Raw genomic sequence first — 26,409 nt, 5'->3', positions numbered from 1 at the left:
TTTCAGGATGTTAACAGCTGAGAGGTGGAACCACTCATGGCTCAAACCCACAGAAACCTTTTAGCTGAATGATATAGCCATTCATCTTGTTTGGGCTTCTAGGAGCTGGTTGGAAAAAAAAAAAAAGGATGAATGTAATAACTATAACCTATTAATAGTCAATTGTGGTTCACTTTGAAAGACGAAAAGACACTTAGGATCGAGGAAAATATTTAAAAAAGCTTTTTATTGTAATTAACATTATACCACTGGCAGTTTTAAAGGGTTTTGTTACACCTGTTATTCATCTCATTTACTGGAAGGTTTTATTAGATGTTTTTAAGCCAAGGGGCTATAGAGTTGCCAAGCTCAATATAAGTGAGGATCCTAGACTTTTAATAGTTGAGTATGAAAGGAAAACTTTGGGAGACTCCTTTGCATACTACTGCAACTTAGTACAGGATAAACAATTCCTTCCTATATACTCCTTTCTATGATTTAAAACATTGTGTTTTCTTGCTGAACTGAACAACTATTACAACAGTTGACATCTAGCTGCAAGACAGCGGAGGGCGGAGAGGAGGGGAAGGGGAGATTTGTATGTACTTCCCAATCATGTTACAGATATGTATGAAAAGCTAGCAAGCATTCTGTATACAAAAGATTCCAGATTTAAGGCTCTTGGCTGAAAACTTTCCAGCATTACTTCTAATCAGCGTGGACAACATTAAGATGGTTCATAGAGGGCTGCATGCGAACTTTGTTACTCTAGTTTGATGGCCCTGGTACCTCTTCCAACCACACTTGCCTAAAGTCAGTAAACAGGTACATTTTAAGGTGGAGAATACTTCCAATGTAAGCCCTAAATAGGCCTAACACTGATTTTTTTTTTTAAATATAACCCTACGACTTTTCCTCCATAACAAAAACTCAGCAATCATAACCTTTGCTTTTGGGAGGAACAGAGACATCAAATCCATATATAATAAAAGCTGTATGATACTTTTATTAACATAACAGGTATGCAAGTTGTAAATTTCTTCAGTCCATCAAGAGTACCACTGAGTGGAATACCTAAACAAACAGAAGTTGAACCTATTACCCCAAGGCACTCTTTTCCCTCTAGCAGAGCCAGATCAGCCCTGGTTGATCAGGAAGCTGAGAATGATGAAGCAGATGTTAGCTAGAGATCTGGCAGAGGATGCTTTGGGATAGTTCAAACTGAATATGGACTGAGGCCCAACTGAGAAATTCTTTAAAGTCCTATTTTGCTTCAGAGGAGGCAGCCAAGAGAGCGCCTACATTTCTGCCTCTCCTGCATCACATTAAAGAGATGGAAGTTGCTTTTTTATACTGTACAGCATATCCTCCACTAATATGCTACAGCAGAGAAGCAAGAACACTCAATGGATTTGCATTTTTATTTTTTTTTGGTAGATAACACTTATTTTTATTTTTAGGGCATTATTTCTACTTTGCCTTTCTGCTTAAATAAGCATTCAAGGGAGATTACAACAATAAAACAAAATACAATATATAAAGCATGACAGTAGATCAATACAATGAACAGAATTAAAACCAGTATCCTTAAAACCAATAACAGTTAAAGGATTGGTGAAAGAGATACATTTTGCCATTCTTCTAATTACTGGAAGAGAGAAGGCCAAACACAGCTCCCCGGGAAAAGCATTCCTTACAGAGAAATGCATAGGAGAAACCATCTTCCTATTATAGAATATCTGAACTGTCCTGTAGGGTACCTTACAAAGAGCTTCTCCTGCTGATCTAAGTTAAGTTAACAGCTTCATAACAGCAAAGGTGGTAATTCAGATAGTCAAGCCCTAAGCTGTTTAGAGCTTGAAGTTCAATACTCCACCTGCATATATGCAGGACAGCCTATGTTGGAATCATAGAAAACTTCAGTGTCTGCCAAAGAGAAATTTCTTTTTATGCACTTCATACATAATATTCATTGAAGTACATTAATTGTAGATATTGGGAGAGAGGAGAAAGGTTTGGTAAATTACAGGTACAAGAAAACAATACTATTTCTACTATGAAAAATGCTAAGGATGAAGGACATAATGATCTGTCCTAATACATTTGCAATGTTTTGATCTTTATACTTGACTTTATAATGGTGAGTCAAAGGTTACTGAAGAAGGAATTAATCATTTTAATGCAACATAGCCATTCCAAAATTACATGTGACCAAGCTGTTTCATTTAGCTACACCTTTATCTCTTTAGAAAACAATAGGCACTAATAAGTCTCTGAAAACAGTAAATTTTGTGGTCTCAGTGGCTATCCAGCTAGTGGTACAACATACACATACCCAGAAATATTTTGGAGATTTATAAGGATGCTTTTTTTGAATGAAGTTCAGTAACTTCTTTTAATGAGCTTATATAATTGATTTTTAAGGCTAATAAATATCCTACTTAATGCTCAAGCTATCAACAGATTTCCCTTCTATATATAGATCTCAACGTTTTGACAGATAAGCCATGATGTTACCTATGATTACTCATCCTGCACAATCTGATTTGCTTTTATGAAAAGTTGACATGCCTTGGATATTATCAATGTTTTAAATATAATTTCAAAGCAAATTGGCTATGGTGATTTCTTTGGATGTGAAAAGGCTTTTGATATGGTAGGACTCCCTTTGGGTCCATATTCTAAGGGAATGTTACATCAGGAACCATAAAGAGGTTTTTTCCATTCCTGTCCCATTCTTTTGTACTGCTTCTAAGATTAGAGTAGTATTAGGAAAGCCATTAAGACTTAGCTATTCCAAAATGTAATTTGAAATTGGACTGATACATTTGGTTCTTCCTCTGCTTTTGGATTATTCCTGAGCATGGTAAGATGTGGCTGATATTGTCCTGTTTGCTTACCTTTGACAGGTTTATTGTTATAATTTTTGTAGTGGAATTGCAAGTGTATGCTGCTTAGAGTTAGTTTTAACTGAGTGAATCTAAGTGAGTAAATAAATAGACAATCAGGTTACTCAACTGATTGGAGTAAGTCTCATCTACTTCTTGTAGGCCTTACTGCTTCTATGGAAATTAGTTTTCCTTATTCATTTTTTTTAAAATATCTCAAGATAATTATTCCAAGGAAATTTTTGTCATTTGTACATAAGTGGTTTGCTGTAGTGGTTAAAGGCACCAGACTAGAAATTTGGATACTGTGAGTTCTAGTCCTATCTTGGGCATAAAGCCAGCTGGGTGTTTCTTGGGTGTCTAAAAGACCATCAACTCCCATTCAAATCTATCTGTGTACTTAAGAGGTGTGTTGCCATATGCTCTCTGCTGGCTGGAACGATTCCAGTAGTTAATAGAGAAAAACTCTTCTTCTGTGGGGGCAACAGTTTACTGCAATCTCACCAGACTGAACTGGCACTGAGTGTTTTGTCTTTTTGACATCAGGCAAGTGCTCAACTGCTTCTGATTTTCATATTCATGGCTGCCAATCTATTCCCACTCTTCCTATGTTTTTAGTCTCTTACTCTTCTTGTACTGAAAATGGATATAATTGTTGCTTTGTATTATACAGTAATTATAAGTTGTCCTGAAACATGTCACTCAACTGAAGTGTGAAACATTACATTATATTAACATCTTGCTCCTTATGCACATAAGTGAAAAGAAAGCTATACGTAAGAGCTATTGAAGAAATCATTTTATTTTTTTTTAATACTTTGAGGCAGAATTGCACAACTTTTTGGAGCCAACAGCCCTATTTGCTCTATAGTGGCCTGCCAAGGGCTATGCTAAAAGTAAATTTATCATTTAGATTTAATGAAGTTAATGAAATAAAGCAAATACGATTACTTTCCATGTATCACATTAAAAAATACAGTTTAGTAGCAATTTTTAGAAGGACGGGGAGCCAATTTCAAAGTTTTTCAGGGCCATATGCAGCCCTGGTGGTGTTTGGCTTGTGTACTATGGCTTTAAGGCAGCAAAATGCATGTTAGTCATTTTTAAATTCTATTGGGAGAAAAGCAAGTTGCAAGCTGAGTATTTGCTTATATTCAAATTGTTTTAGACATAGAGACAATTTTCTTTTTTAGGAAGAAAAATTCAGGAAGGGTAGCAATACATGTCCAGCACACCCTGAAGCCAAATCAATTTGCTTTAACAGCCTTTTCTCCAGGCCATGCACTGGCCTTCAGTTTTACTTGCACATCCATTTTAGTACTTGTTTCATGCAGAGCTCAAAATGTACAGTCCAAATGAGCAAGAATGCTTGTGACATATATTGTAAATCATTGTTACCAGTTCTGATAGGGTGGACTAAAATGAATTAATAAGAAAAAGAAAAACCTAACAAACCACTGAATATCCTCTCCCTATCAAACAGACAATGCAGAGAGATTGTGAGCAAACCTTAAATGCTCATACTTGCCTATCATACTTGAGTTCCCAGATCACACTGATGGCCTGATCTTCCTTTAAGTCCAGTGATTGTAAATTACTTGAATTAAAAAAAAAAAAGATAATTTCTCTACAAATATATATTGTAGGTGGTGCTCACTCTTATTTTACCTTTTTTTCAAGGAGAACAGTCTCTTATTTTTGTACAACTGACCTGTGAATTGTCTGTCTACAATGGGGCATCGCAAGACACCAGTATAATTTTAACAATGGCTACTCAAACAGTAGGAATCACTGCTAGAGATGAGATCCGTGGTATGAAATATGACCATTTTCTTTTTTTGTGCTTACAATGCCGGTTGAGCTGTGCAAAATGATTGTTTCAACTGCAGTTTAGTTAAAGAGTATTTCTAGCCCTTTCCTTCAGCCCCCCCCCCTTTTTTTTCTGTGAGGGAAGTTATTTCCAAGAAAATTAAGCTTGTCTCTCCAACTTGCTATTTCAAATGATGGTGATAAAACTATTACAAATGAAAATACACAGCAAGTATTATTAAAAATAAAATGTTTATAGGACATACTAACAATAAGCATGTCATCCATAAGTCCAATCTACTGTATACTAACCATATAACTAACACCTGTGAGGTCTCTTCCAACTTTTTAGGGACAATACAAGTTGAATTTAAGCTCCTATTGTCTGCACCTAGGGTTTGTACTGTGCCTAATAAAGGATAACTATGCCAGTAAAAGTTGTATTAATTTCAAAGATTACATTTTGGAGGTAAATCATTCAGAAAAGCTACCTGAGGCCAGAGGTAGGAAGAAGTCCAGATTTTAGCCAGTGACTTGTTTTTTAAATGAATCATAGCTTATAGAAGCTGCCTATTGTAGTACCTTTCTTCACTTTTAAGAGCTGCATAGAATCACTGGTAAAGAGACAGAAGTAACAATTGACAGGACTTCTCCTTTGTTTCAATACTGAAAGTTCAGGGGAATCTTAAATATTGTACCTGTTGTTCCTACATCCCAGACTACACCTTTAAATTGAAGACAGGTTAGACATTGATGCCATTCTCCCAACGTACTCAGACAGTTGCATTCCCATAACATCTAGCCGTTCAGGGTTTCCAGAAACGGAATACCATATACGTCATAGCTATAAATAAATCTAAAGTGCTCAGCTAAGAGATCCAGTTTGTAATGGTTAAATGCATCAGGCTAGAAACCAGGAGAGTTCTAGTCCCGCCTTAGCACAAAGCCGGCTGGGTGACCTTGGGCCAGTTCCTCTCTTTCAGCCCTTGGAAGCAGGCGATGGCAAACCACTTCTGAAATCTTGCCAAGAAAACTTAACCAGGCAGTGGCAAGAGTCAACATTGACTCAAAGGCACAATAAAATAAATAAAATAAAATATAAAATAATAAAATCTAAGGAAAGTATTGGTTTCCTCTGGGCTCCATAAGCCAGCTGGAAGCCTCTTTCTGCTGAAATTCAGTGGTACATTTGCTTGATATTTGGTTTTCAGAGGTTTTATAAAGCAGTACTGTCTAAAAGATAGTGATGGGATTATAAAGTTTAAAATAGGAATTAGATTTTTTTTCCAGTCTCCCCTCCCCCAATTCAAATTCCCTGAATAGCAATGAAGAGTAGTTTGGAAATGTCAGAAGCTTGGAATGAAGCCCCAATCTTAGAAACATTCATTTTTTGAAGAAACATGTTAATTCAACTGCAGTATAATCATAAATACCTTTCTGTTTCTTGTATTAATGATTTTACCTTCAACCAATATATGAAAGGACACAGTATCACATTGCAAATATCAGGTGACCTTTGTGCCCACAAGCTTTTCCAACACTTAAAACTTTGGTCTCCCAGGATTCTAGGGAAGACCAGTGAAGAGAAATCTACACAAGTAGTATCGTAGTATAGAATACATGGAATTCAGAAACAAAGATAAGTTTTTGCGGCATTTTGCTTCATCAGGTAACAGCATTACTCATTTTCTCCCTTCAACTAAATGACATCTGGCAATGCCTTTCAAAGTATGTTGGAATAGGACTGGGAAGAATTGGTTCAAATCTCCATTCATTCTGAGATTTAACATAAACCTTGGATAGCCACCATTAGTGTAATCTCATTGTGTTGTTATGATGGGGTACGGTTGAAGAAATGAAGCATTATGCACCATTATTATTTGAAGAACATATTAAAATGTATTACTTGTGAACTATGTATGTACATATATACTCCCACGCCTTTATGTAACCAATACTTTCACTATGAGAATCAGTATCACACTAGATTAGATCATTGATTCATCTAATTGAATACACTAAATGAGATTGAATGATTGATTGTATCTTTGAGTCAGGCTTGACTCCTGCTGATTGCCTGGACAAGTCCCTGAAGTTTTCTTGGCAACACTAAATGAGTACATTTTTTTCCCAGCCCAGTCTGGGAATAAGAAATTGAATGCTGCATCTCTTTTATACAAAACAAGTATTCTACCACTGAGCTATAAAACTTTTGCTTTTCTTTAGTATTAAAAACAAATTATAACTTCACTAGCCATTCTTATTTTCCTTTAATTGGTTCCCTAAAGCACACTGCAGCAAAACTCTCACATTGTAATTAATTATGGTGCAAAGACAAAATTATTGTCACTGAATGCAGTATCGTGAAAGTTGTGGCACGAAGTCCATTAAGAAATATTGAAATTTGTATTGTTCTATAACATGAAGTACTACTTGAAAAGTACTTATTTGAGGAAGGTTAAAAGGAATAAGGTAATAATAGAGTTGGTAGTTTCTCATCCTAAAAGCCTTCATGAACAATAATTTTCTTCAGTATATTACACAGGGTAATTTTGTTCTTTTTCCTTTCAATGCAAGGGAACCTAAACCTTTCCATTCCACAATAGATAAAAATGGAGATTTAAAGTAACTGACATAATTGGCTCCTTAGGGCAAATCTATACAGTGAATTCAAAAGAATGTGCTTACCTACAATTACAAATAGGATTGCTGCTTATAAGTGGCATAAAGGAAAATTCCAAGAAATGTATAAAGCCTATTACGATCTATTTCTATAATGACTCTATAAAAGTGCTAACATTCACCCAAGTCTTTAGAGGTAAGTACATGGTTGTACTGATTAAAAATATTTCAAAATTACCTTTTTGACCCCCAAGGCCCTCAAAGCACTATAAAATTGCAACAAAAAAGTGAACATGCAGAACCTTATTTAGAACAAGCTAAAATAAAGCCATTGAGAACAATGGATTTATTAGGTTATGGTCAAAAGGTTAGAACACTGGGAGTTGTTGTCTCAATACTTCTGGAGACCACCAGGCTGGGGAAGATTATATTTAGTATTAATATACATACATTGGACCATAGCATTTTTTTTTTTAAATCTGGAAGTGTCCTTTGAGGTTCAGTATCTGGTTAAAATTTTGTGACAAATGGGAAAACAACCTTGTATTTGAGGTGTTTTTTTTTTAATTAAACTTGTTTCAGGAAATTATGACTGACTTTTAGTCTGTTTTGCTAGTAAGATAATTTATGTAAGGAAGTAAAAATGTTAATTCTCTATTCTATTCACTTTGTGAATACATTATACTGTGCAGTATACTATTCATTCTATTCTACTATCAAATAGTAAAATCACTGACTTGAAGCCCTTTATCTCTATCATAGAAAAACTGTAGTTTAAACTGCTGAATTGTTCTCATTGAAATAATATAATACTGACAGGCAATGGGAAAATGTAAAAAATCAGCTGAATAACTTTCTTTTAAAATTGTATAAAGAAAAACAAGCATTTTGTTTTGTGATTTTTTCAGCCATTTTTAAGTGAATATTGAATACATTTTTAAGGCTGAGGGTTAAGGTAGCCATTTAGAGGTATGGTTGGGCCACAGATGCCACATTTCCAACTCTTGCTATATAGTCTTGTCATTCAGGTATTTTCACTTTAACCTTCATCAGCTCCAAGTAGCACAGCTAATGGGCAAGGACTAAGGGAAGCAGTGTACTGTTTACTTATACCTTACAACCTAATATTTGACAATTCACTGGGTCTTTATTTATGTGCATATGAGCCAAAATAGTTGGATCTTGGAATATCTTTTAGCAGGTAAGTTTATACCAACTAAGTGTCTGTATTGATAATCCCAAGTGACTTATTAATAATGTTCTTTCTATTACAATATTTGTGGTCCTGCTCTTAAAGATCAATTTGAGGAGCTGAAGAGGTAGAAAACCTACTTGATGCACATGCGGTCTCTCTTTTTTCTTTTTCTATTCTTGTCCCAGCAAATATTCATAATCTATTACTCAACAGATTGGCAAAAAGGACTGTTATGTATCTAGTGTTTAGCTGATAAGTGAGTGACACAAAGCCTAGTACATTGGCCTTTATATCTATGTAAGAATGACCAATGCCCATCTTGGGCCTACCTTCATAAATGCAAGTCTAATAAGCTAGAATTAAGATTGAAATGTTTTTTTCTCAGTTCCTGGCAGTATTATCATTTATGAGATAATCTGTCAACTGACCTGTCCCAGCCTTCCCAGTCTCCCCACAATCTCTCACAATTAGGCTATACCTTTCTGTTGAAATCCACAAGCCAAGCAAGTTGGGTAGTTGATGAACCAGCTGAGCAATAACAACTGGTTCATGGTTATTCAACAGAATTTATGGTACTTAAATTGTGGTACAAAAGAAAGTATTGTTAGCTATTTGTGAGGAGTGGGTTAGGATGTAATAGAGTTATTTGTTCCAACTTCAATAACAGAAAAAAAAAATTTTGTACAGTGTTGTAATGAAAAATGGAATTTATTGAATCTTACTTGTTTTTTGAAGTCTAAACTTGAATTTATTTTAAGGGTAAAACAGTAAGGAACAATTTAAGCAATGACTGCATTTTGTCTGTTTGAGGAATAGCTTCTCTTATATTAGAATATTATGCAAAATAGAGAACTGAGAGTTAACTTAGGGGAAAAAATCATTAAGCTCTCTAATTTTGCAACATATCTTCTAAAATTATGTTATTGCAAAAAGTACCTCAGAAAATCATTGAGAAAAGTTGTTTTATGGTCCTCTTCAATTAGAGTGGACCTAATCCACTCATTTATTTTCTTTGTATACCAAACTTACATAGAAATAATTCCTACAGAATGGAGTGTACTTTAATTCCAAGAGTATGTTAGGATTAAACTGAAAGTCTTCATTTCGTCCACTGGATTTTTAGAGACTTCCATTAAGAGAAGGGATGGAGAAAAGGAGTTAAATGCAATCTACTATTTGCTCAGATGGCTGTTTCAGACTGGGGTTAGAAGCCATAAAGTGGAACTGTGTGAATCCTGGGACTTTATTGCAGGCGGCACCTGTGAGAGGAAAAGAGAGATAAGAAGTTGAGAGAATAAACAATGGGTGTTGCATTAATCTGCCTCCTGGTACTTTTAACATTTAGGGATTCCACTATTCTACAGTGGTGTAATGGTCCCTTTATAGCCTTAATTAAACCATCATTGAATTTTCTTTCATAAAACTTTTCACTTTTAAACAGGAATCTGGCTCGAAGCAGCTCTATAGACTTCATATCTCTTAAAAGTATAATTGCAACTTTATTTCAATTTACATCTTAATATTGGTGAATTTAATGAACCTTTGTATATTTAATCTTTCAAATATGAACTGTGAGAAATCAGAGATAAAAGAACTGCACTAAGTAACCTTGCCCAATAGGCCAGACTGATTAGCAAAATTACACTTCTCAGTGATCCAAGGGTTTACTAATGAGACACCCAGCATGACTGATCTTTGATTGCTTTGAAGTGGGCCTCAGCCTGATGCTATTTTACGAAAAAGAATGTGAACATTTCATTTAGCCCCATTCATATGAAACGTATTCATATCAATGCCAGTGTGACAAATGGGTATTGTAAACAGAACCAAACCTATACTAACTTGAATTTTTTTTTTCTACGCTAAGAAAAATTTGCATGAAAAACTAAAAGACATACCATAGCTTCCACTTGTGTTGGCACAAATAACAGCACCAAAGAAGTAGGGGTCATACTTCTGGATTCTAGAAATAACCTTCTGACATGCCACCGTTGGGTCTATTCCCATTCGCATATATTCCACTGCTTGATAACTACAGAGACAGGAAAATGAATTGACAATCCACATTCTCTGATGTCCAAATAAGTGCCTTTTAGCGGAGAAAAAATATTTTAAAATGTTTCTTCACTGACTATTTGCCCTTCTAACAAGAAAATCCTTCTTTCAATCCTCACATGTTCTGAGATGAAGCAGTAGCAATGAACCAGATCTATATTTGCTGATAGCATTCTATCCTTCGAACACCCACCTCTGTTGGCATCAAAGAAATATTGTACATTCTGCTCAGTTTCTTCAAACTATTTTAAGTACGGTAATTATATTTGGTTTATTTAAATATTTGGTTTATTTAAAATCATATGCGCCTGTTTTTAACCATTCAGTGTAACTGTTTTAATATTATTTTATTTGTTCATATTAAAGTACAATTAAATTGTATTAGTTTCTGTTATTTACAGTTATCTATAATATTTCCAAGTTTTATTGCACAATTCTCAATTCTCCACAGTGATCTTACTGTTGTAATGTTTATGTATTTATTTAATAATATTTGTCAATCATCCCAATTGGAGGACACTCCGGGTAGTTTAAAACAAGGAGCAATAAAAAACAGAATAAAATTTAAAAATACATAAATCTGACAATAATGGTTGCCCAGGGTCAATGAGAACCACAAACATGATGGAATAAAATAGTTTCAAGCACCTTGCGGAACACAAGGAGAAAAAGTACCAAGTGTTCCTACAGAGCAGTGTTTCTCAATCTTGGCAACTTTAAGATGTGTGGACTTCAACTCCCAGAATACCCCAGCCAGCAAGGGTGGCTAGAAAATTCTGGAAGCTGAAGTCCACACATCTTAAAGTTGCCAAGGTTGAGAAACACTGCTGTAGAGGCAGTCTGTTCCAAAGTGTGTGGGCGACCATGTCATCTCTCCAGTGTTCCATGAACCTTATGAGGTGGGAGGACTCTTAACAAGTAAGTAAATAATCTCAATTCCAGTGAAGAGGTGTGCAGTATATCTCAGACCAATGCTATATACGTCTTTAGAGGTGATACCCAGCACTTTAAATTGGCTCTGGGAGCTTACTTTTTAATTGCCATTTAAGTGTATTTTAATTGCATTTTACTTCATACTATTTTAGTGTTTGAATGAGTGCCTTGCAACTGCCTAGTTTATATATGTTTTTGTTCTGTATTTTATTGTATAGCTTTTATTCAAATTGTATTTTAATGTGATTTACTGTAAACTGCCCAGAGTGCTTTGGCTATTGGGTGAAATAATAACAACAACAACTGCAGCAGCAGTAGCAGCAACGTGACAGTGTCTTTAAAATTGGTATTATCCTGGGCTTGGTGAAAACCTGGGATCTGACTGACATATTCTGTTTTAGCTGAAGTTTCCAAGTCAAAGGTAATCTTATATGGAGCAAGTATAGTTGTCTAGCTGAATGACAATCATGGCATGAAGTACTATTGCCAGACTAGTCCAGGTAGGGTCATAACTGGCACACCAGTGGGATCTGGACAAGGATCCCTTGGCCTTGGTTTCTACCTACTGCAGCAGTTTCCATCCTAGAAAGATCCCAAATCATAAACCAACTCTTTCCATGAGACCCCATTAAGAGTAACTACTGGAGCCAATATTTCTAAATTGACTGATGTTTAATGATTATAGCAATTCAGTCTTGCTAGGGTTTAATCTGAGCTTGTTTCATTACATCCAGTCTCTAACAATATACAGGCATAGATTCAAGTTTTTCATGGTATCTCTTGTACAACATACAACTAGATGACATCCAGCTACTGCCAATACCTTGCACCAAACCAATGATGACCTTTTCCAGAAAGTTCATGTTAAATAACATGAAGAAGAGTACCAATCCCTTTAAACCTGCACTGGAACAATCAAGGGTCCTAGCCCTTCCCTCCTTGAATACTGACTGAATCTGCTCATTTAGTTAGGAGTGAAATCATCATAAAATGGTGCCTCCAATTCCCAAGCCTTGAAGATGGTCCAGAAATATGTGTTATCTAACACTGCCAACACATCTAAAATGACCAGGAGACATGCACTCCCCCACTGAGGTTCTGACAAAAGTCATCTCCTTAAGAAACCAATGCTATTTCTATCCCTTGTCCAGGCCTGAATCCTGACTGGGATCAAGATAATTGGCTCCTTCTAGGAAACTGTGCTCTATAGTTGGCTCCCTTCCACCTCCTTAATAACTTTTCCCCAAAAAAGAAGGCTCAGAACAGGGCAAAAGTTGTCAATTATAGCCAGCATGCTTGCAGTGATATATGCAAAATTATCAGCTGCCCTTGGACACTGGTTTACAAATGTTCTTTAAAATGCCTTTTGCTTTTCATCAAAGTCCTGAAGAACATCTGAAACTCAACAATTGCACTTATAAACACGCTGCATGCCGTTAAAAGTTCCCAGGACTGTTTTCAATTTTTTACATAGGAGAATGGAACATTCCTGGAATTTGAAATGCCAGTGTGATGTGCTTAATATAGTCTATAGTCCTCATGTAACATAAACTGGATCATCCATACATTTCAACAGACCAAGAAATTGTACCCTATGAAACAGGCCATTTCATTCCATAAAAGTTGAAAATGAAGGAACAATTTAATATGAAAAAGAACAGTGATGTAACACTGAAAATGAAGGAATAATTCAATATAATATGAAAAAGAATGGTGGTGTAATTATCTCAAGTATTGCATTAAATACGTCTCTCTCCAAAGTAAGATAGAATAGAGAATTAGATCTACAATGCAGCATTATAAAAAACTGATTTAGGTTGGCTTCACTTCAAAACATACCCAAAATTCAATTCAGATTACAGCAGGATATAAATGTGATCAATCAATAAATAAATGCCATTTTAAAAACAATATATTAAATTTAATTGAAACATTCTAAGTTGGTAAATTAAAGTAATTTGTTACCTTCCACTTTTATTATTTTTTTTTACACAGGTAGCCTTATTACAGTTTCAAATGCAAAAGTACTCAAACACAGCATATTCAAAAGTTAATAATGTATAAAAACCTGGGCAAGAAGCGCATCATGATATCCCCATTACCAGTAGCAGCTGCAGCTCCAGCTGTACTATCAGCGTATGCTCCTGCTCCAGCTATTGGAGAGTCTCCTACACGTCTAAGGAAGAAAGTAACATGCAATAAATGTATTTTTTCTATATAATAGCAGCTTTATTTTGAGCAAAGGAACGACGATTGAAAAATCACAGTGATGGGGCCAGAACGAAAAAAGTTTTGGAAAGCACTTGGGGATGTTCCTTTCTTTATACTATCCTAAGCCCATTTTAGAACTTATTTTACTTTTTTGAGGGGAGGCATCATGTTTCAAGGTTGTTGAGAAATATCTGTTCACTTTTAGCAACTGTGGTCAGAACAAACTCCTATGGGTCATGAAGAGAATCAGAGCAGCATATGTGGTCCTGGGATTTAAGAGATCTAATGTATCATCTGTGAATATATCACAGTTTGTTTTACGACAGCAATACCCAATCTTGACAGAAATATATTTCTATTTCAAACCCAGTTGTCATAAAGATTTAAGTTTTACATATATATTTCAGGAAAAAAGGGTATTGAGGTGGATGGTGTCTGGTTGAAAGACTGTAACATTTCTACGGCCATGCCGATCTAGCAATGACAAGGCTGAGACATGGAGATGTTTAGAAGCACTCCCAAAATAAATTCCTGTTACTGAGAAGTAAATAAATGATGGCAACATAGGAAAAAAACCCAGCCTCTATCTTTAATTTTCCATAACACCAAATAAAAGTATTCCCCGTTACACAAATAGTTCATAAACACATTGCCAGAAACTATGTGCATCGTATTAAACAAAGGAAAACAGATTTTACATTTATAGAGCCAAGATTTGTAGACAATTATACAAACCCTTGGATTTTGTGATTTGCACCATTTGTAGATGTCCCTACAGCAATACGTCCGCTCTGACCAATTACAATCATGCCTACAAATGAAAAAGAATTGACACTTAGAAGCATTTGGGGAGGGTTTTGTTCATTTAATGAGGATAACACCAGGATGCCCATCCTTCAAAATGGACAGGGCTTCCATTCTCTTAGGAGCTATCCAACAGAGCACTACATGGCAGCTATAATTTTTTTTTCAACATGCTGATTGGATCAATCTCACTTGGGAATTATCTTTCTTCCAGAGGCCTCTCAGAAATATAAGGCAGAAGACATTTTACTTTTGAAATAGGTTTGCTCAAAGGACATGCCATTAGCCAAAAGGGAATCTTCCATCAGAGAAGACACATGACCACTAAGATTGCTCCCTGTCTTCAAACTCTGACCAATTAAATTAGAAACACTGAGCTTCATTAAGATTATCTGAAGACAGACTTCTGTTCACAAGATTTTGTTATTATAGGGGCAATGGAATAAATAATAGGTGATTCTATATTCACTAAATAAATCCCCTAAAAACTCTGCTCTAGTAATCAGGAAATATGGGAAATGGCTCTGGGAACTACTCTGGGGGGGTGGGCAGGGAGGAAGGGGGGAGAAAGATTAAAATGATTATTTATTAAACTTTAATAAATTGAATTGAAATAATAAATTGAATAAATTGAATTGAAAGGTCTGGTCCTGGTGACAGGTTTCTCTGATGTACATTGCTTAATTTTGATTAGTCATATATTGTTTATTTATTCTTTTTGTTCTAAAAAGCAGTTACTTACTTGCTTTTCCCTTAGAGGTAGAGCTCCTTAGGTTTTTAATGTGTCTACTTTGTATTTCTGTATATTCAAATTCATTTGATATTCCCTTATATCTGTTTTGGGCTTAGTTTTTAAGTGCAAGAGAGATGATGATGAGTCTATACCTTCCCCCCCCCATACCAAATAGCCAACTGAAATTCCACAGTGTAGTTAGTATCCCTGCCATAAGTGTAAATCTTGATTTTTACAATGAGGCATTCTAAAACAGGTAGTCCTCACTTAATGACCACAGTAGGAACTGGAAAATCCATCATTAAGTGAGGCGGTCATTAAGTAAAACATCATGTGACTGCACCCAATTTTATGACATTTTTGCAGCAGTTGTTAAGCGAATCACTGCAGTTGTTAAGTGAGTCACACAGTTTTTGCTTGCTGGAAATGGGCTGGGAAGGTCACAAATGGCGATCATGTGACCCTGGGATGTTGGAACCATTGTAAGTGCGAACTATTACCAAGTGCCCGGATTGCGATCCCATGACCGCAGGGGTGCTGTGACAGTCGTAAGTGCGAGGACCGCTCATAAGTTACTTTTAGTGCCATCGTAACTTTGAACGGTCGCTAAACAAATGGTTGTTAAGCAAGGACTATCTGTAATTTGTTTTACCTCCTTGTGAAAATACAGAGTTTAAGGCAATTAATTCTTCATTTCTACTAACATTTCTATATTGTTCACGTAACAGGCAGTGAGAGGATCATGACTCACTACTGAGTGAATACAAGTATCCAGTCACAGCTATTTGCCAAGTGGGCAACTTGCCTAGAGCAGGCAAACTATCTAATTCAATATACACTAACATACCCTCTTCCTGCTACTTTTCCTGCACATCACTGTGCTTTGTGAAAACTTTGTCACACAGTAAATTACTGGCTCAGGTAAGCTGCCAAAGTGGAAATGCTCATAAGGAATACCTTTTAATTGGTAAGAAACTTAGAATTTGACATTTTTAAAATGCTAATTGCTAAATGATGACGAGTGTAATCATCACACTTGAAGTGTTGCCTTAAGTGTCTGGCAATGAGACTTACACTCCCAAGTCACTCCAGTGCTTTTGTAAATTCCATATTTAATTGCCATGCAGATGGCAGAGACTAAATCCAAATACATAGATAGTTCCCCTCCTACCAATTTGAGTGAATTTTTTAAAATGTGAAGTTAAATCTGTCCAAATCCCCAAGTTTCATCTAGCTACAGAGTTTTAGAACATCCAATAAGAAATCTTTCATTTTTTTCAAAAAAAGGGTACTCTTGATGAATGCTTTAAGGAGGCAAAAACAAAGAATTGCTCTTGCTTGAAAATGAACCTGCATTTCACATTTCAAGATCACAGCCCTGCTTTGCTAATAAAAGCTTCTCCTTAGGCTGTGTGCATCTGTATACCCCAGTAAGTGGATCTAAAGTCCATTATGACTATATTTGAGGAGGGAAAGCTAAGGGTTGAAAACTGAATAGAATGCTGTAAAACTAATTAGAGAAGAATATGCCAGATGCCTACAATAAGCACCAAGCATATTTCAACACATAAATAGCAAAATCAGTAAAACTATCTATTTACTGGTAGAAATTCTCTGTACTACATCCATTATTTTATATATAATTTATATTTAATTTGTGTGGGATTTTAGCTGCAACAAACAAAAGTATTAAAGTATGAATAGTTGTCAAGAAGCTATACCAATAGTGTCATGATTGTGAACTTCTATTCTTCTCTCTGAAGAGCTCTGTTCTTTTTTATTGAACTCTGTAGTCTGTTTGTATGGACCACATGATTTTGAAGCATCTGGTGTAACATTCTGAAATCAAAGTTTTATTCACATTAAAATCTTTAAGGAAAAGAAGAGACATTTCAAAGAAACCTATGGGTCTTTTTCCTAGACTTTGAAAAAGAAAAAAAAAGAACTAAATTACCATGCTAAAAGAAAAATATAAGCTTGCATATGCCAAGGACAAAGAACTTTCATAGGAAGCAAATTATTGCAGTTCAGAGGCATTAAACAAAGAACGGATAAAGCATATATCTCAATTTAGAGCACCTCAATACTGAAAACACTTCAGTTACAAAAATGCTCAGATCTCACGTTGCTATGTGATTTGCAAATATGTCCTAAGACGAATACCCAGAAGAGAAATGAAATATATCAACATTCCATGTGCTAGAAAACCTCAGCATGACAATATGTCTTACCACCTACAGCTGTAATTTAAGATGAGTTCCTTCCAGACCTTATGAGCATCCCTACCGATCGTGATGAGACAACTTCATATATAACTACAGTGCTAGTTTCTGTAAGATTTAAACCTCATAATTCAGCTTACTGTATTCCCACTTTACATGCAACACAGGCACTGAGTGCAAAATACAATACCCCCTTTTCCTGCTTTCATACGGAAGGTAATGAAGAGTGTGATTTAATCACAAAGTTCTCTGGCAACACTTATAAGCTCTTGTCTCCTAACTTCCTTAGTATTTTCTCTAGATTTCCATTACGTAGCACTGTCTGTGCTTTCTGAAGAGTAACGTACAGAACACAGTCAGGATGACATATGACACAGGCTTGCTGTGGAACTTCTCATTATTTAATATGAAAAACTAGAGATGCAAGACAGCTAATTCAGGAACATAAAAGGCCCCCAGTATATTGACTGTTATAGCTGTACCTAGGATCATCAAGGTACGTCAGAATATAAACATTATACATATACAGTATAACATATACTGCCAAATCTGAGCTCATATACCAGGGCCTAATGGAGCTGGCACTGCTGCAATAGCCATAAATAGGTAGGCAGGAAGGTAGATGGGTGGGTGGGCTGGGCTACAGGTATAAAAACTTAGAAATTCTCACTTTTTTTAAACTGATTTCATACACATGCTCATGTTACTTTCTTGGAAGCAATACAGGTAAATTTATTGCTTTCTTCTGAATTATTAAAGAAAAATCCTCTAGCCTATAGCACTAGAGCGTCCTCATGGTTTCCCATTCAAATATTAAAAGCATCTAGCCCTCCTTTTTAAGTACACTCAAGGTCAATTAGGTGCTGCCATCTAGTGGGGAGAAAACTGGTCGTTATTGCAAAGTAATATACATGGCCATCTAAAGCTCCTCCATTCACTCCCAGGTGATCATAAAATCCAGGATCTGAAGTAGCCTCAGGGCATATGTAAAATAGATTAAAATGCCAATTAGGAGAGAGACTTCCAGGAAAAAAATCAAGCTAATGTTGCTTTAGCTGAAGGATGAAGAAATATGAAAAGGTCCCTTCCCTCAAAAAACTTTGGCTCCTATAAATTATTTGAAATCTGCTCAATTCTTTGGCAAGATTATGCATCTATGGAGCTTCCTAGTTACTGTATACTGTTGCTGGGAAATGTATGTTTACCTTGGCACCGAAAGACTAGTAAAGGCTCTGTAACTCTTACAAGGATCACAATGCCAACTAATTGGGAGATACTGTATGTATTTTGTCTGATGCCAACTTTAAGGCATACATTCCTATTTATTCTACACGTTTCAATGTTAACAAAGTGGCAAATACAATGTCTGCTCATTCTTTAGCACAGACTGACCTACTACCGCTTTTCCATATTTTCACCCAGTGGTTATACTGTTTACTACAGCCAGAGACAACAGAACAGAATTACTGTAAGCCAACTTATTTTTGGAGCTGAAATGTCCTCTCCTTTCCTAAAGCCATTTGTTATTTTATTCTGCCCTTTATGGCTACATACAAAGACTGGCACAGTGACAGAATGAAGCAGTGCAGGCAGAAAACACCATTATGCTTTAGGAAGAAGCTGTCTGATGCTGTTGTGTTTTTGTATCTCTGCTGTTGTCCTGCTCACTGGAACTGGAAAAATACAGAAACATTCCTAAACTTAAGTTACTACTTACATCTGCTTCGTTAGCTTTCTTCAAGCATTGGCTTAACTTTGTATGATCCTAGTCAGGAAATTAAAACTCTGCCTTTAATGCCAGAGGCAGAAGAACTTTGAATGCCAATTGCTGGGAGGAAAAGCACACCTTAAGTAAGTACACCTTAATTTTCCCTTGTGCTTGCATCAACTTCTGTGAGAAAGACGATGCCTGGACATGATCCCTCTAGCATGATCCCACCATATTCTGTTGGATTATAATGATCACAATTGTCAGCAAGCATGCTAACTCAAGAAGATGAGAATTGTAATCCAAGGGTAAGGGAAAACAGAGATAGGCCTTTGTTTGATCCAGTAGGAATCTTCTTCTACAGCATTCAACCTTTTTAATTTCCCAATATGCCCTGGAAGTACTCTTATAATAAAAACTCCACTTTTAACATTACTCTCTTGCTATTAAATAGAACAAAACAGAAATGCTATTGGTTCACAATAGCACAATAAAGTGTTGAAAACCATATTAGACATGTTCACAATTATTTGACTGAATAATCATTTGGTCCCTGCCCCCTTCTCATAACATCTTTTTGATCATCTACCACTGAAAATTGGTGTAAAATAGATTTCTTGATACGATATGACATGGCTGTTAAGAAACGTTAAATGCATTAGCTTCTCTCTAACAACAGTTTTCTCATTTCCTGTATGGAGTGCTTAAAATTTTAAAAACTACTTCAAAATATTAAATTATATCATTAAGACGGCCTTTTCTGGTGACTGAGAAATGTTTTTATAAATAAAATATGATATCCGGCAAAGTGGACTGTAGTCAGTCATCTTGTCTCCAAGTCACAGTCAAAATGTATGAATGATGTATTTTGTTTACCAGAGAATTTTTTTTTATGACAAATAACAGTCACTAAGGTTTATTTTTAAATGGTATTTTACCTTCCAGAAATTTGGCTGGCAGCTTTGATTGAGCCACCTTACATATATTGAAAGAGATTTCTGTGTAGTTAAATCTTCACTTGGAAATCCCATGCTTTCTGCAAACAGTGAAGCTTTAAGAAGAAGAAAAAGAAACAAGAAGTTATGTATAAGTATTCCTGGCAGTTAATATTTGTCTACAGTCATAAAGGCAATGTACAGTATATGAATCCATTGTATGGAACTTTGTCTGCACAATTTCTCCTCATCCATTGGCCACAGGCCAATGGACACTGAGAGACTGGATGCTCTATCTTCCAGAAAAGACATCATGGCAAAGGGTAATGTCCTATCACTTTACAGTCCCAGCCTGTACAGGCTCATGCCTGAGATTTCAAGGTTGCCCACTCTAACCCCAATCACCAGCTTGGGATAAGGGCCACCAATTATTATTCAAGCAACAAGGCGCTAGTAACCCAAATCGAGCTACGTGTAGCTGTTGGCCTCTTTTTCATTATTTTGTTCTACTCCAAAAGAACAAACATTTTACTGTTGGGTTATTACTTTATAAGTGCCATCTGGTCAGAAAACTGGAACACAAATCAAAGAATCATCATCATCATCAAGTTCCAGTAAAAGCAATTTGTTTGTCTCACTGGGGTTGAGAGGACTTCTCGGCTCCAGTTGTGACTCTCTCTCACCACTACATGATAGCTAATATTTACAAATGGGAAAACGAAACAAATAAAAATTACCTGACTCGCCAACTAGTAAGGTATGCCTAGTATGTTCTATCACTTTCCGTGCCACACCAATAGCATTTTTAATGCGTCTGAGATCTGCTACTGCTCCAACCTGCATTGTGTTACTAGATCACAAACAAAAACAAGGAACAAATATTTAAAGCGTTAACCCCCAAATACAGAAAACAAAATCAGTTATGCCAAACTGAAGGTATTAATACAAAATGTATATAAATACATTGGTTTTCAATGATCATTTGCAACCTATTAGATTGCTAACTGATAAATGGCTTATGCTTGTAGGCTGCAATCTGGATAACTACATGCTACAGACATCTGCTGCAAGAACAAAACATGTTTGGGGTCTCTAACCATATGGCAGTGTTTGGATAAATCAAAGTTCTAATAGCAAAGTATATAAAGTCCACAGACTGGAGCTTTAACTTAAAAAGCATTTTGCCAATATCAACAGCAGGCTTCGTCTGATCTTTTGAAAATTACAAGGCTGCCATCCATGAAGTTTTTTACCTTCCCCCTCTTTTATATGAACTCACCACTACATACATCAGAGGAGGAAAAAAAATATTCACTATGAGCCACATGCATTCTCACATATAAATTTACCACCCAAGATATAATATACATTTCAAAGCACTCTAAACTAGATACTCTTATTGGTTCATCATCTCCTTAAGATATTTAGATTTATACCTGTAGCACTGTGGGATACTATTCAAATTTCTTAAAATACTTACAGAGGATTTACAAGTGTTTTGGTCAAAAATATGTATTCAGATTATTACACTACCTACTGTGGGAATGCTGTATTTCAGGAGGGACCATTTTGTGGCGAAAAGCCATCTTGTTCCAACATGGATGCTGATGGAAAGCACTATGTAACATAACCACAGTCTAAACCACGTAATGCAGTGTTGTCCAAACTTGGCCACTTTAAGATGAGTGGACTTCAACTCCCAGAATTCCCCAGCCAGCATGGCTGGCTAGGGAATTCTGGGAGTTGAAGTCCACTCATCTTAAAGTGGCCAAGTTTGGACAACACTGATGTAATGTATAACTAAATATTTATGTGTAACTCTGTGTTACTATGAAACTTGTGTAAACTTAACAGTCTTCAAGGATACATGTTAAAGATAGTCAAGCCCCCTTATCATAGCAGAGGCAAGTTCAATAGAGTTTTGTATGATTTTTTTAAGAAGAAAAAAGATTCTTGTTACACTTTCACAGATCAAAGCATAGTCTGCGGGAATGTAGATTTTAAGGATGACTAATTTGGAACACCTCCCTGCCCCACATCCTGCTGTGCTACTTCATCATGGCAGGGGGGCCGTTCCTGGGAAGGATGAGTGAAGTACACCAAGAGTATATGCCAAGAATATATAATCCCAGCAGGATCAGCCAAGGCATGAGGTCATCCCAGCAGCACAGCTAAAGCAAGCAGGCACCTATATTGGGCTTCAGCAATATAGGAACATGCTGGAGGCAGATGATCACTTCAGTGACAATGGCAAAGGCATCATTTCATACTGCATGGGAACAGCCAATGGTGAAATGCTCCTATATTTTTATCAAGAAAACTCCTTTGTCAGTCTGGAGCCAATCTGTTTCACCCTGTTCTCTCTGTACTGTGGCTTGCTGACCTGTTTATGGGTTTGGCATGAGGACAATGTGATGTGCTGAGATTCCAGATTCACAAAGGGGTGAAACACGGCCGTATACTCTCCCTTATTTATTCAACCTATATACTGAATATATATTAAGAGAAGCAGGATTGGAAGAAGATGAACATGGTTTTAAAATTGGAGGAAGAAACTTCATTAATTTGTGCTATGCTGATGACACGACTCTGATAGCCAAAAATACAAAGGATCTGCAAGAGTAATAAAAGTCAAGAAGGGCAGTGAAAAAATGGTACTAAAATTAAAGAAAACCAAACTAATGACAAAAGGTAGAACAACCAGAATTGACAATGAAGATATTGAGGGGGTAGATAACTTCTGCCGTTTTGGATCAATTATCAACAGGAACAAGCAGTCCAGAAACATGCTGCAAACTAGCACTTGGTAGAGTATGAAAGCCTTGAAAAGAAATATATTCAGATGTTGTGATGTGTCTATGCCTACAAAGATCAGAATACTGCAGGGAATTTTATTCCCTGTGACACTCTATGGAAATAAAAGTTGAATTTTGAAGAAGCAGGACTAGAAAAAGTACCAATGCTTCTGAAATCTGGGTGTTGGAGTAAACTTGTGAGAATAACATGGACAGCCAAGAAAACAAACAAATGGATCATCAAACAAGTCAACCCAGTGTTCTCATTTGAAGTACAAATTACCAGGCTCAAATTATCCTACTTTGGACACATTATGTGAAGATCTAGCTCTCTGGAGAAGGCTGTAATGCTGGGAAAGAGAAGAAGAGGACAGCCAGCAGCAAGGAGGACATACTCAGTTATAGCGATGGGCATTATTGGAAGATCTAAAAGATTAGGTTATGGACAGATTGTCATGGAAAAAAATCTACATGGTCATTAAGAGTCTACACTGACTTGATGGCACATAATCAATCAAAGTTTAGGAGAAGAATAGATGTTTACTATACAGTATAAATACAAGCTGAACACTCCCTTTGGCATGTTCTCTTAAGCAGAACACCTTGCCGTATGTCAATAAACTGCAGTAAGCCTCATTTATCCTGCTGTCTTCTAGTTTTAACTTCCATAATACCAAGCACAATATCCTGACTCTTAGATGCACACATGAATGTCTAATCTAAGTAGGTTTTGCTACCATACTTTTTCATGGAGTTGGCCATTAAAATAGAATTATTCGCTGTACAGAATATCTGCAGTTCAGTTTAAAAACTGTAAAACAGGGATGGGAAACCTATTGGTGAACAAAAGACAGCTTAACAAGTGTTCACAAAAGCCCACAAAGTACGTGGGACCACATCACACATATGGAGGATAATGGGTATGGAGGATTTTAATTTTTTAAAAATTGAGATATACCTATCTTGGGGTCTACATTGCAGTCTTTCAGTATCCACCTTGAAATGGTGGGAAACTGTGCCATCATAGCCAGAAGAGTCTGAGGTCCACAGGCTCCCCATTCCTGCTTTAAGGAATTACTGTTTGTAGGATGTCTTACCCATCCATAATCATGGCATCCAAAGTTGTTTCTCCATGTTCATCTGGACTTCCACCATATCCTACACTTCCATCACACTGATCTGTTTGACATTGCTCACAACCTTTCTCTATTGCATCAAGTTCTGAACCTCCTGCTTGTAAGGTATTCCAAGCTGCAATCAAAAGGACATAAACACTTATTATAACTGGCTGAATGCATACCATTCTTCTCTCAAGAAAAATACATGTAAATCCCATGCCCATTCCTAGAACATGCAGCTGACTCAAGGTAGAAGAGCGTGTGTGTATGCCAGATATCACACAACTTCATGAAAAGTTGTAATAGACCTTGCACATGTCTATTGAGAAGCAATATTCCAAAGTAAGCACAGATTTATAGCCCAAATCCAAGAGTTCCAAGGAACACAGTACTGATTTCAAAGCTCTTCGGTCCCAGGTAATAAAAAAGTAACTTAATTGCAGAGTGATTTTTATAACTGTTTGCTTACTTATATATTCTCTTTAAAATCTGGCATTAGTATTGTTAAATAAACTAGAATTAATATGGGCTATTTGACTTCACAGACTCATATTTTTCTTTTTCAACTTTGTTACAGAACATACAGATGCCAAACCAAATCTAGACCCAGGAACATCCCAACGTTATTTATATTAGCAACAGCATAATCTTGCAGATATTTATCCAGAAGTAGGTCTCATTGTGTTCATTAAGGCTTAAAAAGGTAGCCACTTTTTCTGTGCTACATTATTATTAACAATGATTGCAATCAGCATGTTCAGTTCATCAAAATGTAAAGTCTTTTTCAAGAAATCTTCTTGAAGCTCAACTGCTGGTGATTTCATTTCTTGGCAACAGTATGTCGAATGGCTTGCTACTCTCTTCTTCTGAGAAGTGTTAAAAGTCTTCCCAGTATAGACTACAATAAGATTTTCTAATAGTCTTCCCTCCAAGTATCAAGCAGGTTCTATGCTGCTTATTTTTTTGAAATCAACCAAGGTCAATTATATTTCACCAAAAGATCTACACCTCAAAAGTACAAGTTCATGTATTTATTACTATGTTTTAGCAACTGCCAGGGAATGGAGTTATTATCCCTAGGAGCTATTAATCTGTATAATCTTGATGTGTCTTTAAACCATAATATAAACCAGTGTTTCTCAACCTTGGCAACTTCAAGATGTGTGGACTTCAACTCCCAGAATTCCCAGCCAGACATGCTTACTGGAGAATTCTGGGAGTTGAAGTCCACACATCTTGAAGTTGCCAAGGTTGAGAAACACTGATACAAAGAGCAATAATCAGTAGTATTTTGCTCGCAGATGCTTAAACTGAAATCAGTTTTCAGTGCAAACCTTATGTAAAAGCAAGAGATGCCAAGTAATACGAGGAAAAAAAGAACAGTGCTCCCTGCAGCATAAGGTAACCACTCATAAGGCAGTTAGGTGAGCACACAATATTAAGCACACCAGCCCAGAGGGAACCAGGCAGGTAGGAGCGAGCAGGTAAAAGAGGATGCAAAACTTCAGGAAAGTCCAGATTACGGTGAAGATTTCGACCCACACTGACGCCTCCCCAACCGAAGAAAGAGAAGCAGCACCTGCTTCGGTAGCCTTCTCAAAAGCCCAGGTGTTGAGGACCAAAGGCAGCTGAACTGCCCCAGCGCTCGCTACGGCTAAGCCCCCCACCCCATGCAACAGCACCAAGAAGCAGCAGGATTCACGCCATCGGCTGTCACGCCCCATGGCGAGCACCGACGCGACGGTCCGGCCCCAGCCCCGCCGCGCAGCGACAAACACAACCGCGTCGCCTTTCTGTTTCTCCCGCCTCTCGTGACCAGGGCCAGGAGACCGCATGCGCAGGAAATGGACCAGGAAGAGCGCGGCGGAGCGGCGCACTCGGATGTTAACGTCGGCAGCCGCTCTCGGGCTGGGTCAGGCGGCGCAAGCGCGCCTGGTTTTCATCCGAAGCCTCTTAGCCTGCGGTTGGGAAAGCCGTGTGGGCGTCGTTCGGAAATAGGTCAGGGGGAGCGAGCTTTCAGAAAGGAGGAAGCTGGAAAGGGTTGTAGCGATGCAGGGTTAGGAAATTGAGGGAACGGGGCTTCCAGCTATTCGTAGACCTCACTGGCTGTGTTTATCTGCTCGCCCGTGTTTAATTCAGTCATCGTGGTTTACTTAATCCAGTGCTCTGGGTTTCTAAGGCCGACTGGACTGTACACTAACTGTACAGGTTGGATTTCTGCAATACCTGGCCCACGTGCCTTCCTCAGAATTAAGAGCTCGGTGGGCCTATCTTGTGTGCTCAACCACCTGGAGAAGGGCATCCGAGCAGAAGTTGGATGGAAATGGAAGTGTTTCCTTTCAGGCGTTATTTGAGTATTCCTTCTGGTTAGGCTGCCCTGTGATAACAGGGAATTAGTATTT

At 36.9% G+C, this 26,409-nt stretch overlaps 1 protein-coding gene and 1 long non-coding RNA gene across 2 annotated transcripts in view; one reads left to right on the top strand and one right to left on the bottom strand.

Moving 5' to 3' along the window:
- Window positions 1-257: 257 nt before the first annotated feature.
- Window positions 258-25,842, bottom strand: AGA (aspartylglucosaminidase). Its single transcript, XM_007431009.4, has 9 exons — window positions 25,587-25,842; window positions 23,987-24,140; window positions 20,832-20,944; window positions 20,098-20,210; window positions 16,951-17,068; window positions 14,428-14,503; window positions 13,550-13,657; window positions 10,392-10,525; window positions 258-9,752 (listed from the first exon to the last, which is right to left on the bottom strand). Exons 1-9 carry the CDS (start codon window positions 25,840-25,842, stop codon window positions 9,652-9,654), a joined length of 1,173 nt encoding a protein of 390 aa, XP_007431071.1. The 3' UTR covers window positions 258-9,651.
- LOC148216841 (uncharacterized) overlaps window positions 25,833-26,409 on the top strand; it is a 140,042-nt gene continuing 139,465 nt past the window's right edge. Inside the window, exon 1 of the long non-coding RNA XR_015794375.1 lies at window positions 25,833-26,005. This is a non-coding gene — a long non-coding RNA (uncharacterized LOC148216841). The remainder of the gene's footprint in view (window positions 26,006-26,409) is intronic.

Source organism: Python bivittatus, unplaced genomic scaffold (assembly GCF_059951505.1).
Source record: "Python bivittatus isolate LINGU-HERP-01145 unplaced genomic scaffold, Pbiv_v1 ctg000070_np1212, whole genome shotgun sequence".
Classification (NCBI taxonomy): Eukaryota; Metazoa; Chordata; class Lepidosauria; order Squamata; family Pythonidae; genus Python; species Python bivittatus.
The sequence above is the reverse complement of the archived record's forward strand: the minus strand, read 5'-3'. Positions and strand labels throughout refer to the sequence as shown.

Bases quoted from the DNA above. Each gene is read 5' to 3' on its own strand.
- AGA (XM_007431009.4), bottom strand. From the start codon at position 25,842: ATGCGGTCTCCTGGCCCTGGTCACGAGAGGCGGGAGAAACAGAAAGGC. The intron at 24,141-25,586 runs GTGCTGCTTCTC...TTTTGATTGCAG, and splicing joins TGAGAAGGCTACCGAAGCAG to CTTGGAATACCTTACAAGCA. The intron at 14,504-16,950 runs GTATAGCTTCTT...TTTCATTTGTAG, and splicing joins TCACAATCATGACACTATTG to GCATGATTGTAATTGGTCAG.